Source organism: Oncorhynchus clarkii, chromosome 2 (genome assembly GCF_045791955.1).
Source record: "Oncorhynchus clarkii lewisi isolate Uvic-CL-2024 chromosome 2, UVic_Ocla_1.0, whole genome shotgun sequence".
NCBI classification, from domain to species: Eukaryota; Metazoa; Chordata; class Actinopteri; order Salmoniformes; family Salmonidae; genus Oncorhynchus; species Oncorhynchus clarkii.
The window spans coordinates 95,203,754-95,227,754 of NC_092148.1; the positions used below are offsets into that span (position 1 = coordinate 95,203,754).

General features: G+C 46.7%; 1 protein-coding gene across 1 annotated transcript; it reads right to left on the bottom strand.

The window, feature by feature from the left end:
• Positions 1 to 322: 322 nt before the first annotated feature.
• Positions 323 to 22,246, bottom strand: LOC139376620 (guanine nucleotide exchange factor for Rab-3A-like). The gene is made up of 12 exons (XM_071119411.1): positions 21,491 to 22,246; positions 18,567 to 18,813; positions 15,311 to 15,406; positions 15,018 to 15,095; positions 14,438 to 14,677; positions 10,792 to 10,911; positions 6,473 to 6,601; positions 4,247 to 4,359; positions 2,578 to 2,601; positions 1,952 to 2,051; positions 1,700 to 1,766; positions 323 to 1,515 (listed from the first exon to the last, which is right to left on the bottom strand). The coding sequence occupies exons 1-12, from the start codon at positions 21,718 to 21,720 to the stop codon at positions 1,424 to 1,426; spliced, it is 1,536 nt and encodes a 511-aa protein (XP_070975512.1). The 5' UTR covers positions 21,721 to 22,246; the 3' UTR covers positions 323 to 1,423.
• Positions 22,247 to 24,001: the final 1,755 nt, after the last annotated feature.

Sequence of the window (24,001 nt, forward strand, 5' to 3'; positions counted from 1 at the left end):
GGTGAGAGGAGACAACACGTACGTAGTCTGGTTGTTAAGGTGAGAGGAGACGACAACACGTACGTGGTCTGGTTGTTAAGGTGAGAGGAGACGACAACACGTACGTGGTCTGGTTGTTAAGGTGAGAGGAGACGACAACACGTACGTAGTCTGGTTGTTAAGGTGAGAGGAGACGACAACACGTACGTAGTCTGGTTGTTAAGGTGAGAGGAGACGACAACACGTACGTAGTCTGGTTGTTAAGGTGAGAGGAGACGACAACACGTACGTAGTCTGGTTGTTAAGGTGAGAGGAGACGACAACACGTACGTAGTCTGGTTGTTAAGGTGAGAGGAGACGACAACACGTACGTAGTCTGGTTGTTAAGGTGAGAGGAGACAACACGTACGTAGTCTGGTTGTTAAGGTGAGAGGAGACGACAACACGTACGTAGTCTGGTTGTTAAGGTGAGAGGAGACGACAACACGTACGTAGTCTGGTTGTTAAGGTGAGAGGAGATGAGACAACATGCAGGACTAGAACATGCAGGACTAGTCCACAGGTACCACATGACAGCTGTTAGAATGAAAAGTGAGCAGCATAGTTCTCTATTGGTCAGAACTCCAAATTAAAAACATCTGTGTGATTAACCTGACCAGTTAGGATTCAACCCATATGAGTGTTTCCGTGGCAGCATGACACATGCGTATATAGTTTCAATCTGTGCCAACTAAGATCAGCTGTGTAACCACTTCTCAATTTTACGTAGTAATAACAAGAGTTTCTATGGTATATTGATACATTTTCACATATACGCTACTGTCCTTTTAAAAGATGCTATTCATTGCATGTCTTTGTGGTTGTGTTATAATATTGTGCTAGTTTATAAAGTACATAGCTCTAACTGCTAGCATCGTACGAACTATACTGATCTCACAAGCTTACATTCTGTTTTGCTACAAATGTTTTTTTTCCGCTACCTTGTAGCTCGCCAGATCGGGCTGATTTGTTACGAGACTAATCTAATCTAATTGCTAAGTGGTGTCATATTTGCTGTAGCATTTCTGCTTCCCTCGTCAGACACACTTGAAAATCGCTCTCCTACTCAATAAGATCAGTGATCTGGTTTCTGTGTTCACCGTGTCCAGCTGAGGACTTTTCACTCTACTGAGCCAAACCAGCCCAGTTTGTTTTTGGGTTGGATTATCAGGACAGTGTAAAAAGGGTACTGGTGATCTTGTGTCTCTGTACAGCTGATTGGTATCTCGTCTTTCTAAGCCCAGGGTCGTGTTCAGTAGGCATGAAAACGGAGGAAAGCGTCCCTAAACGGGTGGTAATATCTTGAACTTGTCCAATACGAAGCGCTTGTTTTTTTTTTTTGCTACGGTGTGCCCTAATGAACATGACCCAGGGCTAACGGTGACTGTCTCCTCTTGTCTGTCTTCTATCCCTGGTCTGTGTCTGTGAGGTAGAAGCCCAGCTTGGCCACAGTCATCTCCCGCCGTAGACGCGTCACTTCCCAGAACATCTGCTCCGCTGGGGTGGGGTCAGGGGTCAAAGACATTAGGGTTTCATTAGTTGAAAGGGTTTCAGAACACCAGACAGATTTGCTGTCTACATTGACAAAAGAGGAATGTAATGCCAGGAGACAACACTGTTAAAAATGGGTTCATTGTTGACCTCAGTGTTTATCTGTTAAGAGGAAGGACGTCACACTTACCATCATGTCTGACCAGGCCCTGCTGAATGTAGCGGATATAGGTGAAGAAATTACACACCGCTGTAATCTGAAGGGGTTGGAAATGAGAACGGGTTTCACAATTACAAAATAAAAGTTCTGTCATGATAAAAGTCTTTATGAACACAAAAGGTAGCCATATTCATCTGAATGAATGAATGTTATGCATCAATGTTTAGAATGCATAATGTTGTTTAATTGATTAGGAAACAACAAACATGGTTAGTTAGGTACCCGTGCCCTGCTGGAGGGAGAGATGTGGTAGTAACTCTCTCTGTCTCCAAGTTTGATGCGGTGCTTACAGGACCGGGACATGCCGCTCAACGCACACTTCCTGTCAGAGGCAGAGAAACATAACACTACTCGCTCATTTATCTATGGAACTCTATGGGACAGTTTTCCAGACCTCATTTATCTATGGAACTCTATGGGACAGTTTTCCAGACCTCATTCATCTATGGAACTCTATGGGCCAGTTTCCGGAAATTCATCTATGGGCCGGTTTCCGGACCAAATTAAGACTAATCCTTAGTATTTGTTGCCCAAGAGCAGGCTTATTCTGGGTCTGTGAAATTGGCCCTACATGTAAACGATATGAAAATGTCATTGTTAGTTGTTTAACATTAGAAACAATAAATGAACAAAGCGTGGTCTGGAAGAGTGGAACAAGACATGCCTGCCTGGTTAGACAAAGTGTTATAGAGGACATTCTGACGAAGAAGAACGACTAAGGAGAGCGAAGAAGAGCGACTCAGTATACAGTACTACACACAGTCACACCATAGAACCAGTCTTTTTTTTTGTGGAAAAGGAAAGTAAATATAACGATTGGCTCCTAAAAAAAAAAAAAATTCACTTACGTCTCTACTGCTGCTCTCAGGCCACTGGGAAAAAGAATTCAATCAAATTGTGAATAGGAAGCATGAGGTGAAGCAACGTAGCCCATTGAATCAACCCATTAGCACTCAGAAAACCCGAAACAGATTTGAAGAGAAAAACCCAAAACCAATCTATTAGAAAGTCAGACAAACGCCCCCCCACAAAAAAAACATCAAGCTATAGACAGAAACTACTGATGGGTTTTGACTTCTAAAGTTGAAATATGGTTAAATCATCCGGTATCCTATGGAAACGAGGACCTGGTTTCTAAACCAGGAATGAATGGATATCTGTAGGAGGAAAGTATATGGTCAAGAGATTGAGCTGGAATGTTCTGAGTGAAGGAAAGATAATCACATGGTTGCAGTCACTGATAAGGATAGAGAGCTGTGGATGAGTGAGGAATGGAGGCCGAGGTCACATTAAGGGAGAAGGAGCAGTTTATTACCCTATATAACAGTGGTATGTGTGTGTGTATACATATATTTACAGTGGGGCAAAAAAGTATTTAGTCAGCCACCAATTGTGCAAGTTCTCCCACTTAAAAAGATGAGAGAGGCCTGTAATTTTCATCATAGATTCAACTATGATAGACAAAATGAGAAAAAAAAAATCCAGAAAATCACATTGTAGGATTTTTAATGAATTTATTTGCAAATTATGGTGTAAAATAAATATTATTTATTGTTTTTTTTGGTTTGTTGTAACATAAAATATTACATAAAAAGACCAACCAAGTTCCTATAATTTGATATTCATCACAGAAGACAGGTGTAGTCACCAAGAGGAGAGGAACTGTCTGTTTTAATGTGATATTCATCACAGAAGACAGGTGTAGTCACCAAGAGGAGAGGAACTGTCTGTTTTAATGTGATATTCATCACAGAAGACAGGTGTAGTCACCAAGAGGAGAGGAACTGTCTGTTTTAATGTGATCTTCATCACAGAAGACAGGTGTAGTCACCAAGAGGAGAGGAACTGTCTGTTTTAATGTGATATTCATCACAGAAGACAGGTGTAGTCACCAAGAGGAGAGGAACTGTCTGTTTTAATGTGATATTCATCACAGAAGACAGGTGTAGTCACCAAGAGGAGAGGAACTGTCTGTTTTAATGTGATATTCATCACAGAATACAGGTGTAGTCACCAAGAGGAGAGGAACTGTCTGTTTTAATGTGATATTCATCACAGAAGACAGATGGTCACCAAGAGGAGAGAAACTGTCTGTTTTAATGTGACATTCATCACAGAAGACAGGTGTAGTCACCAAGAGGAGAGCAACTGTCTGTTTTAATGTGATATTCATCACAGAAGACAGATGGTCACCAAGAGGAGAGAAACTGTCTGTTTTAATGTGACATTCATCACAGAAGACAGGTGTAGTCACCAAGAGGAGAGGAACTGTCTGTTTTAATGTGATATTCATCACAGAAGACAGGTGTAGTCACCAAGAGGAGAGGAGCTGTCCGTTTTCATTTGAGCATGAATAGGCAGTGAATGAGAATAAGAGGTGACAGAGTAAGAACAAGTGATGGGAGTAGTGCAGATGTGATTAATGTTGTCAAGATAGTATCAACAACAACAAAAAAATTACCCAGAATACATTTCCTGAGGAAAACAACCTTGTAAAAACGTTGACTGATCACTCACTTGGGCCCGCCACACTCTATGGCGTTGGCTTTGACCATGGGTAAAGCAGACACGGCCACCGGTTCAATGGTCAGCGAGTTGTTCTCCACTGCATTCTGCACCAACTGAGACAACTGTTGACAGAAGATTATTATTAAAAACCTGAATAAAAACCAAAAAGACATAAACAAAGCCTGTTCTTCGCACAGACACATATAGAATATAGACATTGAATCTTGTGACTGACTTGTTTCATGTGAATTGTGTCACTAAGCATTTATTGTCCAATCTGAATGTTACAGATGAAGTTCCCTCTCAGAAAAATAACATTATATTGTGGTACGAGTAGTTGTGCCATTCTATTGTGGTACGAGTAGTTGTGCCATTCTATTCTGGTACGAGTAGTTGTGCCATTCTATTGTGGTACGAGTAGTTGTGCCATTCTATTGTGGTACGAGTAGTTGTGCCATTCTATTGTGGTACGAGTAGTTGTGCCATTCTATTGTGGTACGAGTAGTTGTGCCATTCTATTGTGGTACGAGTAGTTGTGGCATTCTATTGTGGTACGAGTAGTTGTGGCATTCTATTGTGGTACGAGTAGTTGTGGCATTATATTGTGGTACGAGTAGTTGTGGCATTCTATTGTGGTACGAGTAGTTGTGCCATTCTATTCTGTCTGTACGTACAGTTGAAGTCGGAAGTTTACATACACCTTAGCCAAATACATTTCAACGCAGTTTTTCACAATTCCTGACATTTAATCCTAGTAAAAAGTCACTGTCTTTGGTCAGTTAGGATCACCACTTTATTTCAAGAATGTGACATGTCAGAATAATACTTGGGTCAAACGTTTTGGGTAGCCTTCCACAAGCTTGCCACAATAAGTTGGGTAGATTTTGGCCCATTCCCCCTGACAGAGCTGGTGTAACTGAGTCAGGTTTGTAGGTCTCCTTGCTCGCACAAGCTTTTTCAGTTCAGCCCACAAATGTTCTATAGGATTGAGTTCAGGGCTTTGTGATGGAAACTCCAATACCTTGACTTTGTTGTCCTTAAGCCATTTTGGAAGTATGGAAGTATGCTTGGGGTCATTGTCCATCTGGAAGATCCATTTGCGACCAAGCTTTAACTTCCTGACTGATGTCTTGAGATGTTGCTTCAATATATGCACATAATTTTACAACCTCATGATGCCATCTATTTTGTGAAGTGCACCAGTCCCTCCTGCAGCAAAGCACCCCCACAACATGATGCTACCATCCCCATGCTTCACGGTTGGAATGGTGTTCTTCGCCTTGCAAGCATCCCCCTTTCTCCTCCAAACATAAATGGTCATTATGGCCAAACAGTTCTATTTTGTTTCATCAGACCAGAGGACATTTCTCCAAAAAGTACGATCTTTATCCCTATGTGCAGTTGCAAACCGTAGTCTAGCTTTTTTATGGCGGTTTTGGAGCAGTGGCTTCTTCCTTGCTGAGCGGCCTTTCAGGTTATGTAGATATAGGACTCATTTTACTGTGGATATAGATACTTTTGTACCTGTTTCCTCCAGCATCTTCACAAGGTCCTTTGCTGTTGTTCTGGGATTGATTTGCACTTTTCGCACCAAAGTACGTTCATCTCTAGGAGACAGAACACATCTCCTTCCTGAGCGGTATGACGGCTGCGTGGTCCCATGGTGTTTATACTTGCGTACTATTGTTTGTACAATAGTATGAATGTGGTACCTTCAGGCGTTTGGAAAATGCTCCCAAGGATGAACCAGACTTGTGGAGGTCTACAATTTTTCTTCTGAGGTCTTGGCTGATTTTCTTTGATTTTCCCATGATGTCAAGCAAAGAGGCACTGAGTTTGAAGGTAGGCCTTGAAATACATCCACAGGTACACCTCCAATTGACTCAAATTATGTCAGTTAGCCTATCAGAAGCTTCTACAGCCATGACATCATTTTCTGAAATGTTCCAAGCTGTTTAAAGGCACAGTCAACTTAGTGTATGTAAACTTCTGACCCACTGGAATTGTGATACAGTGAAATAATAATAAGCAATTGTTGCAAGTCTGTAAGCAATTGTTGGAAAAAAATGACTTGTGTCATGCACAAAGAAGATGTCCTAACAGACTTGCCAAAACTATAGTTTGTTAACACATTTGTGGAGTGGTTGAAAAACGAGTTTTAAATGACTCTAACCTAAGTGTATGTAAACTTCAGACTTCAACTGTATGTACAGAGAAACACAGAAAGGTACATACCTCAGATTTGGTGAAGGAGAGACAGGGGCCGATGTCCTCTCTGTAGATACGGCCCAGGAAGGCTGACGTTCTGTCCAGACTAGGTCTGTCTTTCCAGGTCAGGAACTCTGCATACAGCACGTTGTCCATCTGAGGACAGGAAACACTGTATAATTGTAATGAGAAATGATTTTATTTAATTATTTTCCTGTATTTGATTTACTGTGTATAAAGATTAAATATGTAATAAACATGATTGTATTTGCAGGACAGATGGGAAACAGGAGTTAACCAGGTATATTTAAGTAAGTAGTTGTCACTTGTAAGTCTATAATCATCTGTTGCAACTTTATTGATGTTCCTACCTTTGACCTGTTAAACTGCCAGTATTGTAAGTTATGGTTCAAGTTTGATGCCACATTGATAATGTATCTGTGATTCTAGAGCAGCTGTCGTCTTCCTACAAGCCTCTCTCACTGGTGTGATTCTAGAGCAGCTGTCGTCTTCCTACAAGCCTCTCTCACTGGTGTGATTCTAGAGCAGCTGTCGTCTTCCTACAAGTCTCTCTCACTGGTGTGATTCCATGACATTTGGTACTGTGTGGTTAATATAGAAGGGCTTCCTCAGAGAAGGCATGACATTTACAGTCTTATTCTAAAATGGATTAAATAACTCATTTTACTCAAATCGACACACAATATCCCATAATGATAACGCAAAAACAGGGTTTAAGACATTTTTGCAAATGTTTAAATAAAACATATCTAAAACTGAAATACCTTATTTACATCAGTATTCAGACCCTTTGATATTATACTCAAAAATGAGCTCTGGTTTCCATTCCTGTTTCCATGGATCATCCTTGAGATGTTTCTACAACTTGATTGGAGTCCATCTGTTGTAAATTCAATTGATTGGACATGATTTTGAAAAGCACACCTGTCTATATTAAAAAGGTCCCACAGTTGAAATTGCATGTCAGATAAAAAAAACCAAGCTAGAGGTAGAAGGAACTGTCCATAGAGCTCCGAGACAGGATTGTGTCGAGGCACAGATCTGGGGAAGGGTACCAAAATAAATGTCTTCAACATTGAAAGTCCACAAAAACACAGTGGCCTCCATCATTCTTAAATGGAAGAAGTTTGGAACCACCAACTCTCTTCCTGGCTGCCCGGCCAAACAGCAATTGGGGAAGAAATTGGGGAAGAAGGGCCTTGGTCAGGAAGGTGACCAAGAACTGATGGTTCTTGAGGCACCTAAAGACTCTCAGACCATGAGGTGAAAAAATTATTGTTGTCTATCAACAATGACAAGCCACCGGGGTCTGACAATCTAGATGGAAAATGACTGAGGACAATAGCAGACGATATTGCCACATCTTCAATTTAAGCCTACTAGAAAGTGTATGCCCTCATGCCTGGAGGGAAGCCTAAGTCATTCCGTTACCCAAGAATAGTAAAGCCCCCTTTACTGGCTCAAATAGCCGACCAATCAGCCTGTTACCAACCCTTAGTAAACTTCTGTACATTTTTTGTTTACCAGATACAGTAAACAAATTGACAACATAATTTCAGCACGCTGATAGGGAAGGACACTCAACAAGCACAGCACTTACACCAATGACTGATGATTGGCTGAGAGACATTGATGATAAAATGATTGAGGGGGCTGTCTTGTTAGACTTCAATGCAGCTTTTGACATTATTGATCATAGTCTGCTGCTGGAAAGTATGTGTTATGGCTTTACACCCTATGATATAATGTGGATAAAGAGTTACTTGTCCAACAGAACACAGAGGGTGTTCTTTAATGGAAGCATATCAAATATAATCCAGTTTGAATCAGGAATTCCCCAGGGTAGCTGTTTAGGCCCCTTGCTTTTAAATTTTTTTACTAACGATATGCCACTGACTTTGAGTAAACCCAGAGTGTCTATGTATGAGGATGACTCAACACTATACACGTCAGCTACTACAGCGACTGAAACGACTGCAACTACAGCGACTGAAACGACTGCAACACTCAACAAAGAGCTGCCGTTAGTTTCAGAATGGGTGGTAAGGAATAAGTTAGCCTTCCAACAGAACAACGACCCTAAGCACACAGCCAAGACAACGCAGGAGTGGCTTCAGGACAAGTCTCCGAATGCCCTTGAGTGGCCCAGCCAAAGCCCGGACTTGAACCCAAACATCTCTGGAGAGACTTGAAAATAGCTGTGCAGTGACGCTCCCCATCCAACCTGACAGAGCTTTAGAGGATCTGCAGAGAATTTTGCTATCTGAGCAGCTAACCGATTGCTGCAGCTGTACATAGTCTATCGGTAAATAGCCCACCCATTTTTACCTACCTCATCCCCATACTGTTTTTATTTATTTTATTTTATGCTCTTTTGCACACCAGTATCTCTACCTGTACATGACCATCTGATCATTTATCACTCCAGTGTTAAGCTAAATTGTAATTATTCGCCTACCTCCTCATGCCTTTTGCCCACAATGTATATAGACTATTTTTTTCTACTGTATTATTGACTTGTTAATTGTTTACTCCATGTGTAACTCTGTGTTGTTGTATGTGTCGAACTGCTTTCCTTTATCTTGGCCAGGTCGCAGTTGCAAATGAGAACTTGTTCTCAACTAGCCTACCTGGTTAAATAAAGGTGTTCTCAACTAGCCTACCTGGTTAAATAAAGGTGAAATAAAACATTTAAAAAAAGAAGAGAAGAATGGGAGGAACTCTCCAAATACAGGTGTGCCAATCTTGTAGCGTCATACCCAAGAAGACTTGATACTATAATCGCTGCCAACGGTGCTTCAACAAAGTACTGAGTAAAGGGTCTGAATATTTATGTAAATGTGAACTGTTTTTTATTTGTAATACATTTGCAAAAATGTATTTAAAACCTGTTTTCGTTTGTCATTATTGGGTATTGTGTGTAGATTGATGAGGGGGGGGGGGGGGGGGAAACGATGTAATCCATTTTAGAATAAGGCTGCAACGTAACAAAATGTGGAAAAAGTCAAGTGTTCTGAATACTTTCCCAAATGCACTGTAGTGTCACAGTCCACGTAAAAATTATCCAGGCAACATCACTCAGTAGAGGAAAGGTAGACATTCACTCACATATGAATTGTATTGTGTATTATTCAGCTGTGCTTTGTAAGCACATGAACAAATGAATTTCCCCCCTGGTGGGATAATAATGTTGATCTAAACCTACTCAGTCAGACCGAATAAAACTGACACATTAACCACTGGACACTGATCACACAGTAAAGTAGGGAAGGAATAACAACAATAGAAATGGCTGCATATCCACAGCTTCATTGGCTAAGCTTCCCAGCCTGTCATTGGTTAAGCTTCCCAGCCTGTCAATGGCTAAGTTTCCCAGCCTGTCAATGGCTAAGCTTCCCAGCCTGTCAATGGCTAAGCTTCCCAGCCTGTCAATGGCTAAGCTTCCCAGCCTGTCAATGGCTAAGCTTCCCAGCCTGTCAATGGCTAAGCTTCCCAGCCTGTCCATGGCTAAGCTTCCCAGCCTGTCCATGGCTAAGCTTCCCAACCTGTCAATGGCTAAGCTTCCCAGCCTGTCAATGGCTAAGCTTCCCAACCTGTCAATGGTTAAGCTTCCCAGCCTGTCAATGGCTAAGCTTCCCAACCTGTCAATGGCTAAGCTTCCCAGCCTGTCCATGGCTAAGCTTCCCAGCCTGTCAATGGCTAAGCTTCCCAGCCTGTCCATGGCTAAGCTTCCCAGCCTGTCCATGGCTAAGCTTCCCAGCCTGTCCATGGCTAAGCTTCCCAGCCTGTCCATGGCCCTGTGTAGGCTCTGTAATGAAGCCCTTTTTATATAATTTGTTTTCCAGTAACCCATCCCTGAGTCTCTTCCAGTTCACCTCACCTTCGGTATGAAAGCCTGTAGAAAATGAGGCCAACAGAAGGTGGAGCATGAAAGCCGTTGGCACGTTCAGATTTGAAACCGAAGTATAGAAAAAAATATGTCATTTTTTTTTGTCTGAGGTATCAATTTTCAAAAATATAGTACACAAGCAATGCTATCACCGTAAATTAGCTTACTCTGGATAATTTGAGCTTCTGAAGAGGGATGGAAGGGTTGGTAGATTTGTTTTTTGTTTTTATCAACGTCTACTCACGGCCAATCAGTCAGCAGAAGATGGCAATCAGCGCTTCACTCAAAACCTACTTTACCAATATGAACTCTGGCTCTGGAGAACAACGTGAGGGAAGCCCGTCCTAGAACCTCAAAGAGCAAGCAGAAACACAGTGGCAAGGAAAAAGTCCCTAGAAGGAAGAAATCTTAAGAGGAACCAGAGGGGTGTGGTTACCTGTCGGCTGAGAGAGCGTGGCCCCTCCCCCTTCTCTGCCCAGTAGGGTTCATAGGTCACAGAGATTGAGTGGCCCGGAACCAGACACAAAATCAGAGAGAGTAGCGCAGGAACCGTAGGCTGAGAGAGAGGAGGATGGAGGGTAGGAGAGAGGAGGATGGAGGGAAGGAGAGAGGAGGATGGAGGGAAGGAGAGAGGAGGATGGAGGGAAGGAGAGAGGAGGATGGAGGGAAGGAGAGAGGAGGATGGAGGGAAGGAGAGAGGAGGATGGAGGGAAGGAGAGAGAGGATGGAGGGAAGGAGAGAGAGGATGGAGGGAAGGAGAGAGAGGATGGAGGGAAGGAGAGAGAGGATGGAGGGAAGGAGAGAGAGGATGGAGGGAAGGAGAGAGAGGATGGAGGGAAGGAGAGAGAGGATGGAGGGAAGGAGAGAGGATGGAGGGAAGGAGAGAGAGAGAGGAGGATGGAGGGAAGGAGAGAGAGAGAACGAGAAGAGGTCCGGGAAAGGCAATGAGCAAGTGAAAGAAAAATAAACAGAAAATAATCCCATGATATGGGGATAGGGAGAGGATGATATGGGGATAGGGAGATGATAGGGAGAGGAGGATAAAAAGAGAAAGGTAAACCCACCAGAGGGAGGAGAGAAATGAAGAGAGTGATGAAAGGATGCAGGAAGGGGGGAGAGAAATGGAGAGTGATGAAAGGATGCAGGAAGGGAGGAGAGAAATGGAGAGAGTGATGAAAGGATGCAGGAAGGGAGGAGAGAAATACATTCACAAGGGTTATAGTGGGAAGCAGTAGAAGAGTTAGTGCAGAAACAAGCATTGAATTGTTGTGCATTTCTGTAGATCGCTGTTAGTGGTCACAGTAGATCGATTGATTGAAAAGTTCAACCAGAAGCAGACCCAAGATGAGATTGAGAATGTGTGCGCCATAATCTAAAGTACATAAATACGCACATCACAACAGTATGGCCGTGTCTGAAATCTGTCTTGCCCACTAATTACTAAAAACGACATACTATACACTACCAATACAACATACACTAAATGACCAAAAGTATGTGGACACCTGCTCGTCCAACTTCTCGATCCAAAATCATGGGCTTTAATATTGAGTTGGTCCCCCCCTTTGCTGCTATAACAGCCTCCACTCTTCTGGGAAGGCTTTCCACTAGATGTCGGAACATTGCTGCAGGGGTACTTGCTTCCATTCAGCCACAAGAGCATTAGTGAGGTCGGACACTGATGCTGTTCACTGATGTTGGGCGATTAGGCCTGGCTCGCAGTCGGCGTTCCAATTCATCCCAAAGGTGTTCGATGGGGTTGAGGTCAGGGCTCTGTGCAGGCCAGTCAAGTTCTTCCACACCGATCTCTACAAACCATTTCTACAAGGACCTTGCTTTGTGCACGGGGGAAATTGTCATGCTGAAACAGGAAAGGGCCTTCCTCAAAATTACCACAAAGTTGGAAGCTCAGAATCATCTAGAATGTCATTGTTTGTTGTAGCGTTAAGATTTCCCTTCACTGGAACTAAGGGGCCCGAACCATGAAAAACAGCCCCAGACCATTATTTTTCCTCCACCCAACTTTATAGTTGGCACTATGCATTGGGGCAGGTGGCGCTCTCCTGGCATCGCCAAACCCAGATTTGTCCGTCGGACTGCTATGGTGGTGAAGCGTGATTCATCACTCCAGAGAACGCGTTTCAACTGCTTTTGATTCCAACGGCAGCGAGCTTTACTCCAGCCGACGCTTGGCATTGTGTATGGTGATCTTAGGCTTGTGTGCAGCTGCTCAGCCATGGAAACCCATTTCACGAAGCTCCCGACGAACAGTTCTTGTGCCGACGTTGCTTCCAGAGGCAGTTTGGAACTCGGTAGGGAGATTTCATCTGCATTGCTTGCTGTTGGGGGTTTTAGGCTGGGTTTCAGTACAGCACTTTGTGACATTGGCTGATGTAAGAAGGGCTTTATAAATACATTTGATTGATTGATTTTGCAAATGAGGACGGACGATTTTTTCACGCTTCAGCACTCGTCTGTCCCGTTCTGTTGGTGCTGAAAGACGTTTCCACATCACAATAAAAGCACTTACAATTCCCGGGGCAGCTCTAGCAGGGTGGCATCCTACGGACAGTGCCACAATGAAAGTCACTGAGCTCTTCAGTAAGGCCAGTCTACTGTCAGTGTTTGTCTATGGAGATTGCATGGCTGTGTGCTCAATTTTATACACCTGTCAGCAACAGGAGTGGCTGAAATAGCCAAATCCACTAATTTGAAAGTGTGTCCACATACTTTTGTATATATAGTGTACTACTTAGAGAGTACTGTTTAGTAAAAACATATGCAGTAAGCAACAAATATCAACATACTACTCATTCATACGGAGAAGACGTCATATAATGCACAATCGCGCTTGTTCCCCTCCATTCGTTCATTTTCGTAGAGCGCTTCTCCTATTCTGATTATCAGCTGCTGTCAAACACACGTGGGTGTTTTCCTCAATAGTGTGCAGTAAATTCTACTACATGAAAATCCAAAGTGAGTATCGACCTGTCTAGACTTTTTCCAGGGTCAGTAGAAAGGCCTCTTTAGTGTCCTGTGTTTTCATAACTGTGACCTTAATTGCCTACAGGTGCATGTTCATTAATTGTTCATGGTTCATTGAACAAGCATGGGAAACCGTGTTTAAACACTTTACAAATTAAATTACTTGGATTTTTACGAATTATCTTTGAAAGACAGGGTCCTGTAAAAGGGACGTTTCTTTTTTGTTTGTTGCGAGTTTACATTTTAATGTGTCTACCGTGTCCACATTGTGTCCGGATTCCCCTTTTTCCTGCGCTATATTCAAATGCCAGTATGCATTCTACAAACGGTGGAATTGGCTAAATATGATAATAACACAACAACCACTGATGGCAATAGCTAACTAGCCAGCTACCCTCTGTAGCTAACTAGCCAGCTACCCTCTGTAGCTAACTAGCCAGCTACCCTCTGTAGCTAACTAGCCAGCTACCCTCTGTAGCTAACTAGCCAGCTACCCTCTGTAGCTAACTAGCCAGCTACCCTCTGTAGCTAACTAGCCAGCTACCCTCTGTAGCTAACTAGCCAGCTACCCTCTGTAGCTAACTAGCCAGCTACCCTCTGTAGCTAACTAGCCAGCTAACCTCTGTAGCTAACTAGCCAGCTAACCTCTGTAGCTAACTAGCCAGCTAACCTCTGTAGCTAGCCAGCAAGCAAAGCTAAAGGGATTGCAAACAGGTTACCATAACTCTAACCAAACCCACATTTATTTTCTAAATATTAGATAGCTGGTTAGCATTTATGAGGCCAGCAAACATGTTCCTTACACGTTTGGAACGTATTTCCTCTTAACGTTATAATGAAAAAAGGTGCCTCTCGCTTCCAAAGTGCTAATGATGTTGCCCACTGTACGTGCTTTCGGTAGCCTGAATGGCGTCCAAGACTAAGGATTAATCCGCATTAATGCGACCAGATCTGTACACAATCAGACCACAATGCAACATTTGTGCTTCTAGACCAGTCTTTATAATGTGATCTTCGTATTCTGATAGCATTACCCAAAAATCTAACTATTTAGAACGCAATTATGGGTATTTGGCCGTAGTCTGAAAGCGGCCGACCTCTTTGTCCTCTCTGACTGGCTGCAGGGAGTGCAGGTCTAAGTTCCCACCAGGGGCCAATGGCAAGGCCCAGCTGGCGCTCTTGTTGCGCGTGTGTCCTCCTCCATGGCGGGGGCTGGCCCCCTTGGACCTGGTGCCCGGGGAGAGGAGCTGAGGGTGGGCCTGGCGATTGGGGGAAGACGGGGTGGAGGTTAGGACCATGCTCTTCAGGGCTGACACCTCCGCCTGAAGGACATCAATCTGGGAAGAGACAAGAAGACGGGGTGTGGTTATAGACAGTAGTTATAGATTGTACCCAAACCGACACACACACACACGACAGCAGGGGAACACCACAGGGTCAGACGTAGCGCAGCGTCCCTGGAGCAGGTAAAAGTGCCTTGTTCAAGGGCACAAAAGCAGTAGATATTGATACCAGCAACTCTTTGGCTGCCGGGCTCATTCACGCCACATTTTTTCATCAACCCCAGATTGTTATAGGTTTTCCTGCATTAATCAGGTACAGGTAGGACTGTGTGGCTCTATTGGTTAGAGCTCGGCATGGTTGTGGGTTCAATTCCCGGAGGGATCACAGACTAACCTTGCCCTGAGCCTCCTTCAGCTGCTTCTCTGCTGCGGCTTGTTTCACGTTGGCTTCCCGCACCATCTTGTGAGCTTCCTGGAGGACAGGAAGACAACCGTGTGTTACAACAACCATGCAGGGGCCACACTTTCTCAATGTCAAGATGTACTGATACCATCACAAGAGCACACCCAGGACAGATCGGTGTGTTGCAGGCTGTATGACTCATTCCTGCCTCTGACAGACTAGCCTCGATTCCAGGCTCCAGGGAGTACTAACCTAGACTAGATCTAATCTAGACCAAGACTAACCTCAAATAGACTGGCAGTGAGCTCTTCCAGCTCCTGCTCCAGCTGATCTCTGACCTGCGACAGACGCTCACACTCCTTATCCTTCAGCTTCAGCTCCTGGGAGAGTTGGAGGAGAGGGGCGAGGTGGAGGAGAGGGGCGAGGTGGAGGAGAGGGGCGAGGTGGAGGAAAGGGGCGAGGTGGAGGAGAGGAGAAGAGGGGCGAGGTGGAGGAGAGGGGCGAGGTGGAGGAGAGGGGCGAGGTGGAGGAAAGGGGCGAGGTGGAGGAGAGGAGACGAGGGGCGAGGTGGAGGAGAGGGGCGAGGTGGAGGAGAGGGGCGAGGTGGAGGAGAGGGGCGAGGTGGAGGAGAGGGGCGAGGTGGAGGAGAGGGGCGAGGTGGAGGAAAGGGGCGAGGTGGAGGAGAGGAGAAGAGGGGCGAGGTGGAGGAGAGGGGCAAGGTGGAGGAGAGGAGAAGAGGGGCGAGGTGGAGGAGAGGGGCGAGGTGGAGGAGAGGGGCGAGGTGGAGGAGAGGGGCGAGGTGGAGGAAAGGGGCGAGGTGGAGGAAAGGGGCGAGGTGGAGGAAAGGGGCGAGGTGGAGGAGAGGAGAAGAGGGGCGAGGTGGAGGAGAGGGGCGAGGTGGAGGAAAGGGGCGAGGTGGAGGAGAGGAGAAGAGGGGCGAGGTGGAGGAGAGGGACGAGGTGGAGGAAAGGGGCGAGGTGGAGGAGAGGGGCGAGGTGGAGGAGAGGGGCGAGGTGGAGGAGAGGGGCGAGGTGGAGGAGAGGGGCGAGGTGGAGGAAAGGGGCGAGGTGGAGGAGAGGAGAAGAGGGGCGAGGTGGAGGAGAGGAGAAGAGGGGTGAGGTGGAGGAGAGGGGTGAGGTGGAGGAGAGGGGCAAGGTGGAGGAGAGGAGAAGAGGGGCGAGGTGGAGGAGAGGGGCGAGGTGGAGGAGAGGAGAAGAGAAGAGGGGCGAGGTGGAGGAGAGGGGCGAGGTGGAGGAGAGGGGCGAGGTGGAGGAGAGGGGCGAGGTGGAGGAGAGGGGCGAGGTGGAGGAGAGGAGCGGGGTGGAGGAGAGGGGCGAGGTGGAGGAGAGGGGCGAGGTGGAGGAGAGGGGCGAGGTGGAGGAGAGGGGCGAGGTGGAGGAGAGGAGACGGGAGGGGTGGAGGAGAGGAGAGGGGTGGAGGAGAGGGGCGGAGGAGAGGGGCGAGGTGGAGGAGAGGGGCGAGGTGGAGGAGAGGGGGAGAGGAGAAGAGGGGCGAGGTGGAGGAGAGGAGAAGAGGGGCGAGGTGGAGGAGAGGAGAAGAGGGGCGAGGTGGAGGAGAGGGGCGAGGTGGAGGAGAGGGGCGAGGTGGAGGAGAGGAGAAGAGAAGAGGGGCGAGGTGGAGGAGAGGGGCGAGGTGGAGGAGAGGAGACGGGCGAGGTGGAGGAGAGGAGAGGGGTGGAGGAGAGGGGCGAGGTGGAGGAGAGGGGCGAGGTGGAGGAGAGGAGAGGGGTGGAGGAGAGGGGCGGGGTGGAGGAGAGGGGCGGGGTGGAGGAGAGGGGCGAGGTGGAGGAGAGGGGCGAGGTGGAGGAGAGGGGCGAGGTGGAGGAGAGGGGCGAGGTGGAGGAGAAGGGCGAGGTGGAGGAGGGGCGAGGTGGAGGAGAGGGGCGAGGTGGAGGAGAGGGGCGAGGTGGAGGAGAGGAGAGCAGACGAGTGGAGAGAGGTGGAGGAGAGGGGCGAGGTGGAGGAGAGGGGCGAGGTGGAGGAGAGGGCCGAGGTGGAGGAGAGGGCCGAGGTGGAGGAGAGGGGCGAGGTGGAGGAGAGGGGCGAGGTGGAGGAGAGGGGCGAGGTGGAGGAGAGGGGCGAGGTGGAGGAGAGGGGTGGAGGAGAGGGGTGGAGGAGAGGGGTGGAGGAGAGGGGTGGAGGAGAGGGGTGGAGGAGAGGGGCGGGGTGGAGGAGAGGAGACGAGTGGAGAGAGGTGGAGGAGAGGGGCGAGGTGGAGGAGAGGGGCGAGGTGGAGGAGAGGGGCGAGGTGGAGGAGAGGGGCGAGGTGGAGGAGAGGAGAGGGGTGGAGGAGAGGAGAGGGGTGGAGGAGAGGAGAGGGGTGGAGGAGAGGGGCGAGGTGGAGGAGAGGTGACGAGTGGAGAGAGGTGGAGGAGAGGGGCGAGGGGGAGGAGAGGGGCGAGGTGGAGGAGAGGGGCGAGGTGGAGGAGAGGGGCGAGGTGGAGGAGAGGGGCGAGGTGGAGGAGAGGGGCGAGGTGGAGGAGAGGGGCGAGGTGGAGGAGAGGGGCGAGGTGGAGGAGAGGAGAGCAGACGAGTGGAGAGAGGTGGAGGAGAGGAGAGCAGACGAGTGGAGAGAGGTGGAGGAGAGGGGCGAGGTGGAGGAGAGGGGCGAGGTGGAGGAGAGGGGCGAGGTGGAGGAGAGGGGCGAGGTGGAGGAGAGGGGCGAGGTGGAGGAGAGGGGCGAGGTGGAGGAGAAGGGCGAGGTGGAGGAGGGGCGAGGTGGAGGAGAGGGGCGAGGTGGAGGAGAGGGGCGAGGTGGAGGAGAGGAGAGCAGACGAGTGGAGAGAGGTGGAGGAGAGGGGCGAGGTGGAGGAGAGGGGCGAGGTGGAGGAGAGGGGCGAGGTGGAGGAGAGGGGCGAGGTGGAGGAGAGGGGCGAGGTGGAGGAGAGGGGCGAGGTGGAGGAGAGGGGCGAGGTGGAGGAGAGGGGCGAGGTGGAGGAGAGGAGACGAGTGGAGAGAGGTGGAGGGGAACTAGGTAAGTATGCAGTAGCATAGCGTATGGCTGAACCTATTGGGATGACTGCATGGTCACACCCTTTTCCAGGTCACACATTGTTATGGAGTCAAGCAACTGTCATACAGTAGAGATGTGTGTGTGTGTGTGAGTGAGATCGGGGTGTGTGTGTGTGTGATCGGGGTGTGTGTGTGTGTGATCGGGGTGTGTGTGATCGGTGTGTGAGATCGGGGTGTGTGTGTGTGATCGGGGGGTGTGTGTGTGTGTGTGTGATCGGGGTGTGTGTGTGTGAGATCGGGGTGTGTGTGTGTGATCGGGGTGTGTGTGTGTGTGATCGGGGTGTGTGTGTGTGTGATCGGGGTGTGTGTGTGTGTGTGTGTGTGTGTGTGATCGGGGTGTGTGTGTGTGTGATCGGGGTGTGTGTGTGTGATCGGGGTGTGTGTGTGTGATCGGGGTGTGTGTGTGAGATCGGGGTGTGTGTGTGAGATCGGGGTGTGTGTGTGAGATCAGGGTGTGTGTGTGAGATCAGGGTGTGTGTGTGTGCCAGCCTGTAATACTGGTCCCTACCTTCTGTGCAGCATCCAGTTGTTCCCGTAGGATCTCTGATCCCTTCTCTCTGATCTCCAGGGAAGAGCTCCGGAGGCGGGACACGTTGTCCTCATGCTCCCCGCCCAGGGCAACCTCCAGCTGGAGACTGCTGCCCTCCCGGCTCCGGGCCTGGGCAACAGCTCCCTCCTGGGGCCTGGTGAAACCTGGGTCAGCCGGCCCACCGCCGTCCACCCGGGGGCTCGGACCGGGCTCCAGGTCTACCAACCTTTACAAAACATAAAAATACCTGATATTTAAATGACATAGTTACATTTGTTTATAGTTAGGCCTACTATATAGTTAGAAACCTAGACTGTAGAGCAGACTATACAGCAGCCGAGCGAGTGAAACAGCACCTCTCTGTCTCTCTATGTGTTGACCATGTATCTGATGCTGTCTGGACAGTGAAACAGCACCTCTCTGTCTCAGCATGTGTTGACCATGTATCTGATGCTGTCTGGACAGTGAAACAGCACCTCTCTGTCTCAGTATGTGTAGACCATGTATCTGCTGCTGTCTCAGTATGTGTAGACCATGTATCTGCTGCTGTCTGGCCAAATAGAGTATAGAATGTCAAACTCTTATTGGCCACACAGAATACATGGGGTTCGTATAGTAAGACAGCGGGTGCTGTTTCACTCGCTCAAATGCTTTGTCCGGTGGGATTGTTTCAGCCACTTGCAAATTGAAGGAAAGTTGGTGGGTGCACAAATCGACTCTAAGAGGTTAACTTTCTCTCTGCCATCAAGAGGGGGCCAACCGAATATCGATTAGGGCCCCCAAAAGGCCCTGAATCAGTTGCCCAACCATGGCAGGATCTCCAGTTACCCACATCAGAAAAGGGAGATACCTCGTCAGTTGTCCAACTGAATGAAATGTCTTCTGCATTTAACCCAAACCCATCTGAATCAGAGAGGTGAGGGGAGCTGCCTTAATCGACATCCACGTCTTTGGCGCCCGGGGGAACAGTGGGTTAACTGCCTTGCTCAGGGCCCGGGGAACAGTGGGTTAACTGCCTTGCTCAGGGCCCGGGGAACAGTGGGTTAACTGCCTTGCTCAGGGCCCGGGGAACAGTGGGTTAACTGCCTTGCTCAGGGCCCGGGGAACAGTGGGTTAACTGCCTTGCTCAGGGCCCGGGGAACAGTGGGTTAACTGCCTTGCTCAGGGCCCGGGGAACAGTGGGTTAACTGCCTTGCTCAGGGCCCGGGGAACAGTGGGTTAACTGCCTTGCTCAGGGCCCGGGGAACAGTGGGTTAACTGCCTTGCTCAGGGCCCGGGGAACAGTGGGTTAACTGCCTTGCTCAGGAGGCAGAACGACAGATTTTTACTTTTGTCAGCTCGGGGATTCGATCCGGCAACCTTTCGGTTACTGTCCCAAAACTCTAACCACCAGGCTACTATGGGCCTCCCTACCTGCTCTCCTCCCCCATCTGATGATTACCATTACCTCCTGTGCTTGCAGTAAAAAATAAAATAAAAATTAACATTACATTTTTCTATGCCTAAAGGGCCCTCTACGGGCTTGGGCCCCAGGGCTTCAGCCCCTTGCATTTATCTGGCCCTGTCAAAAACAATAACATTACAAACATCAACACGTCATTAAGAATCATCACAGCATGTGAGGCTGAACTGGCCTACACAACTTTTTTCACAACTTTCGCTAATGCCATGATGGCAGTCTGACAGCAGAACCTTTCATCGGATTTCCCTTCCCAGCTCCCCGCACTTACCCTCTCACCACCCGGCTGGATGATTCACCACGTACCGCCGCCGTGACGGCATCTACTCCCTGTTCCCAAGAATTCCGTCAATTCTTAGTGTCCAATGTTTACTTGCTGTCGATATCATTCAGAAAGACGAAATGCAATAGTTTCAAAAGAATGTTAGTCTACTATTAAATAAACGTTCACGACAACGCTATGAACTACAATTAATGTTTCATCGAGTTATCAAACGATATAAAGTTAAGCGAATGTTATTTTTTTGTTACTGACGTTTTGACTCGCTTTCAACGTTGTTTGCGATGCGCTGTAATCTATGTTCATTCCAATAGAGAAAATAACGAATTGTGTCGTCGTCCATAGGTCACATGATGACACATCTTCCCATCCCAACCCCCCCCCCCCCCACCAAAAAAAAAATCTAGTTTAAGGAAACAGAACAAATAGCTACCTACTTCACACTACAGCCACGAGGTGTTGCAATTCAACTCAACGAAAAGCATACAGTATCTAGTGTCAATAGAATAGATATATAGACTACACATGTCTAGTGTCAATACAATACAGTTGATATAGACAAACATGTCTAGTGTAGAATCAATATTATAGAGTAGAAACAATATTATAGAGTATAATCATAGAATAGATCAGAATCATAGAATAGAGTAGAATCAGAGTAGAATCAATATTAAAATAGTAGAATCATAGAATATATAGAATAGAATTAGAGTAGAATCAATTTTAAAAGAGTAGAATCATAGAGTAGAATCATAGAGTAGAATATATAGTTGATATAGAATAGTGGATACAAATCATAATCTATATTCTCTCTACTGTCCATTGATGATGATACTGCAAATGGACTGTGCAGTTTATTGGTGGGAGACACATCCTGCTATTGGCCTAGATATTTCTGGTTTGATTGTTGTTGTTGTTTAACTAAAGGGGCACAGGGCCTCAGTGGAAAAAGCCTGCATTAGTGGACTGACTATCACATGCTATGAAAAAGGACCAAAACACCTTATTACACATTATCAGACAGAATATTGATATTCACAGTATATCTGTGAATTAATGTCGTACAAATTAAGATTTGTTATGACCACCCTAAAAAATATCTTCAGGCTTGGAACCAACTTCCACCTGTCAGTATCAAATCAATACGATTTATCGGTCTCTTACCTTCCAACCTCACACCTCTCCTCTTTAGTCTCCTCTCGGTAGGAGGGATATTTATCTCTCCCTCTCCGCTGTGTATGCTCCAGAACACTGGGTTTTCCATAGAACGTAGCGTTGGAGTACACCTGGACACCAGACCCAGCTGAGACTAGTACTTCATACCCAGGGTTGCAGGCAGAGGCAGGCGGAGACGAGGACAGCTGGACACTGTGGAGACCCTCAAAAGCATCCATGTTCCAGACAGAGCCACTAATCCAACTGCAGTTTACCGTAACTTCAGTTACTCTGAAGGTTCTGGCTTTCGTGAGATCATAATTAAGGCCCTTAATAAGGGGTGAGTTCTTCCACCTTTTTCAATCTTGTTTTTCTTTCCTTGTGTGTATGGTGTTGTAGGAAGAACCTTCACTTCAGCAGGCATAAACACTTTCCAACTTGTTTACCTGAAGTCTACCTGGGAAAAATACATATTCTTTACTAGAATAGAATATGATAATGCAGATTAGATATTTTTTTAAATACTTAGGTGGATTTTCAACCTGCCATATTATAATGAGGCACTACTTTTAAAATAAACCGAACCGTCTGCTCCACTCCCGCTGGAGACCTCCCCATAAGCTTTAGCAGGTACCCCTCTCCTGGCCAGCACTAGCCGACTAAACTCATCTCCACGATTTGCTACTCGACTGGAGCTCCGATGTGTCGCATAAAATGACGTTTTTATTAACCAAACTACCGATTTTCAGCATCCAAAAAGAATGGCACGCAATTACACAGAACAATGTCGCGTGTTATTATGGGCTATTGTTCGGGTGCTGAAATCGTGTTATGACGTCAGAGCTCCAGTCCGCCCATGGACTTCGGTTAATCGGTTCGTCCAGCAGAAAAATGAAAGTGTTCTTTTTTTTTCTCCCTCATACAGATACACATGAACGGGTTCGACAAAAATAATAGCCTACTTGTTTTTACGTTTTGTACGCCTATTTGTTTAGATGTATTCATTGAGGACAAGTTTACACATTGATTGGCTGTACAGACGCTTTTGCAAAAGTTAAACGTTGCTGGCGTATGGGTGTAGCAACTCACCACGTGTGGATCAAACTTGATAGCCGATAGATCAATTTATGGTCTAATATTGAACACAATCATCTTAGTGACCCATATGTCATTGACCGAAAGTTGCAGAAGGCAGAAACAAAACAGCACAGTCCGAAGTTCAACCTCTAGTTCGTGTTGTTGTACTCTTGATCCACCGCAAACGGGTTAATTACTAACACCTTCGCTCCCGGTGGCCTGCGATGCACATTACTACCGCCAGGTGGCCACCGACAGGTTTGACTCATAGAGAATGATAAAGGACTCTAGCGGTCAAAAAGTCATTTTAGCAATGGGCGGCGCCATTTAGGGCTTCCACCGTACTTCTGCCATTTAAAGTAGTCAAAGTAGTCAGCTGAATGGGGATTCCTATGGGTTGTAGCCTCAATGGCGCGGCCCATGCTGTCACAGGCACTATAAGGGCACAGATATAAAAGACGAGTCCTCTATCTATCTCTATGGTTTGACCGCTATTTAAGTTTTCTGTGCTTATTAAGATGTATCCTATTGAATAATTCCAGAGGAACCTGCTGAGGGGAAAGCGGCTCTTAATAATGTCTGGAACAGAGCGAATGGAATGGCATCAAACCAATGTGTTAGATGTATTTGATACTGTTCAACTTATTCCGTTCCAACCATTAGCACGAGTATGTCCTCCCCATGCCACCAACCTCCTGTGGTATGTGATATTATTGAGGTAATAAATTGGGCTGTGGGTTTTTGGTTGGCGAGGGTATGGTGCAGACCGGCTCCCACTCACATTTTGGCAGTAAAAATTGTGTTGTAACTTTGAACTTTTATTTGTTTCAATGTGTGTTGTACACAGATTTGTTGAGATTAGCTCAGTACCAGGCCTTACAATGCAGCTTTGTTGCAGAAACAGCTTAAAACATCAAGTGACCGGAGGTCTACAAGTCCTTCCCTCTCCTTCCCTCTCCCACATCCGTCTCTCCAACATTCAGACTGGCAACGTACTTTCCCTTATCGCACAGTGAGTATATCATATACAATCTATCTGATCAAGCCATCTAGTTATCTGATGGACACAATGGGATATAGATAAAGGATGTTACTGATATCGCTGTAATGTATGTGATGCCCAGTGAGTATATTGTAAATATGATAATACAATCAATCTGATTCACTCTGTAGTTAACGTAAAGATGGAATAGAGTGAAGATTTAAATAAAGTAATATAAATATTCTTAATATGTTTCTCGACTGAGTTGGACAGCTTGATTTTTAAATTGTTTATTTTTTTAGGCTCAATTGATTCATTGTGGATATCTCTGTATCACAGTAGTTTGGGAGAACACCCTCGTTCTAATGAACTGGAGCAGAATCAGACATCAAACACGTGGTTTCCATGGTTTCCAGGTGGTTCATGCCATTCCATTCGCTCCGTTCCGGTTACTATTAAGA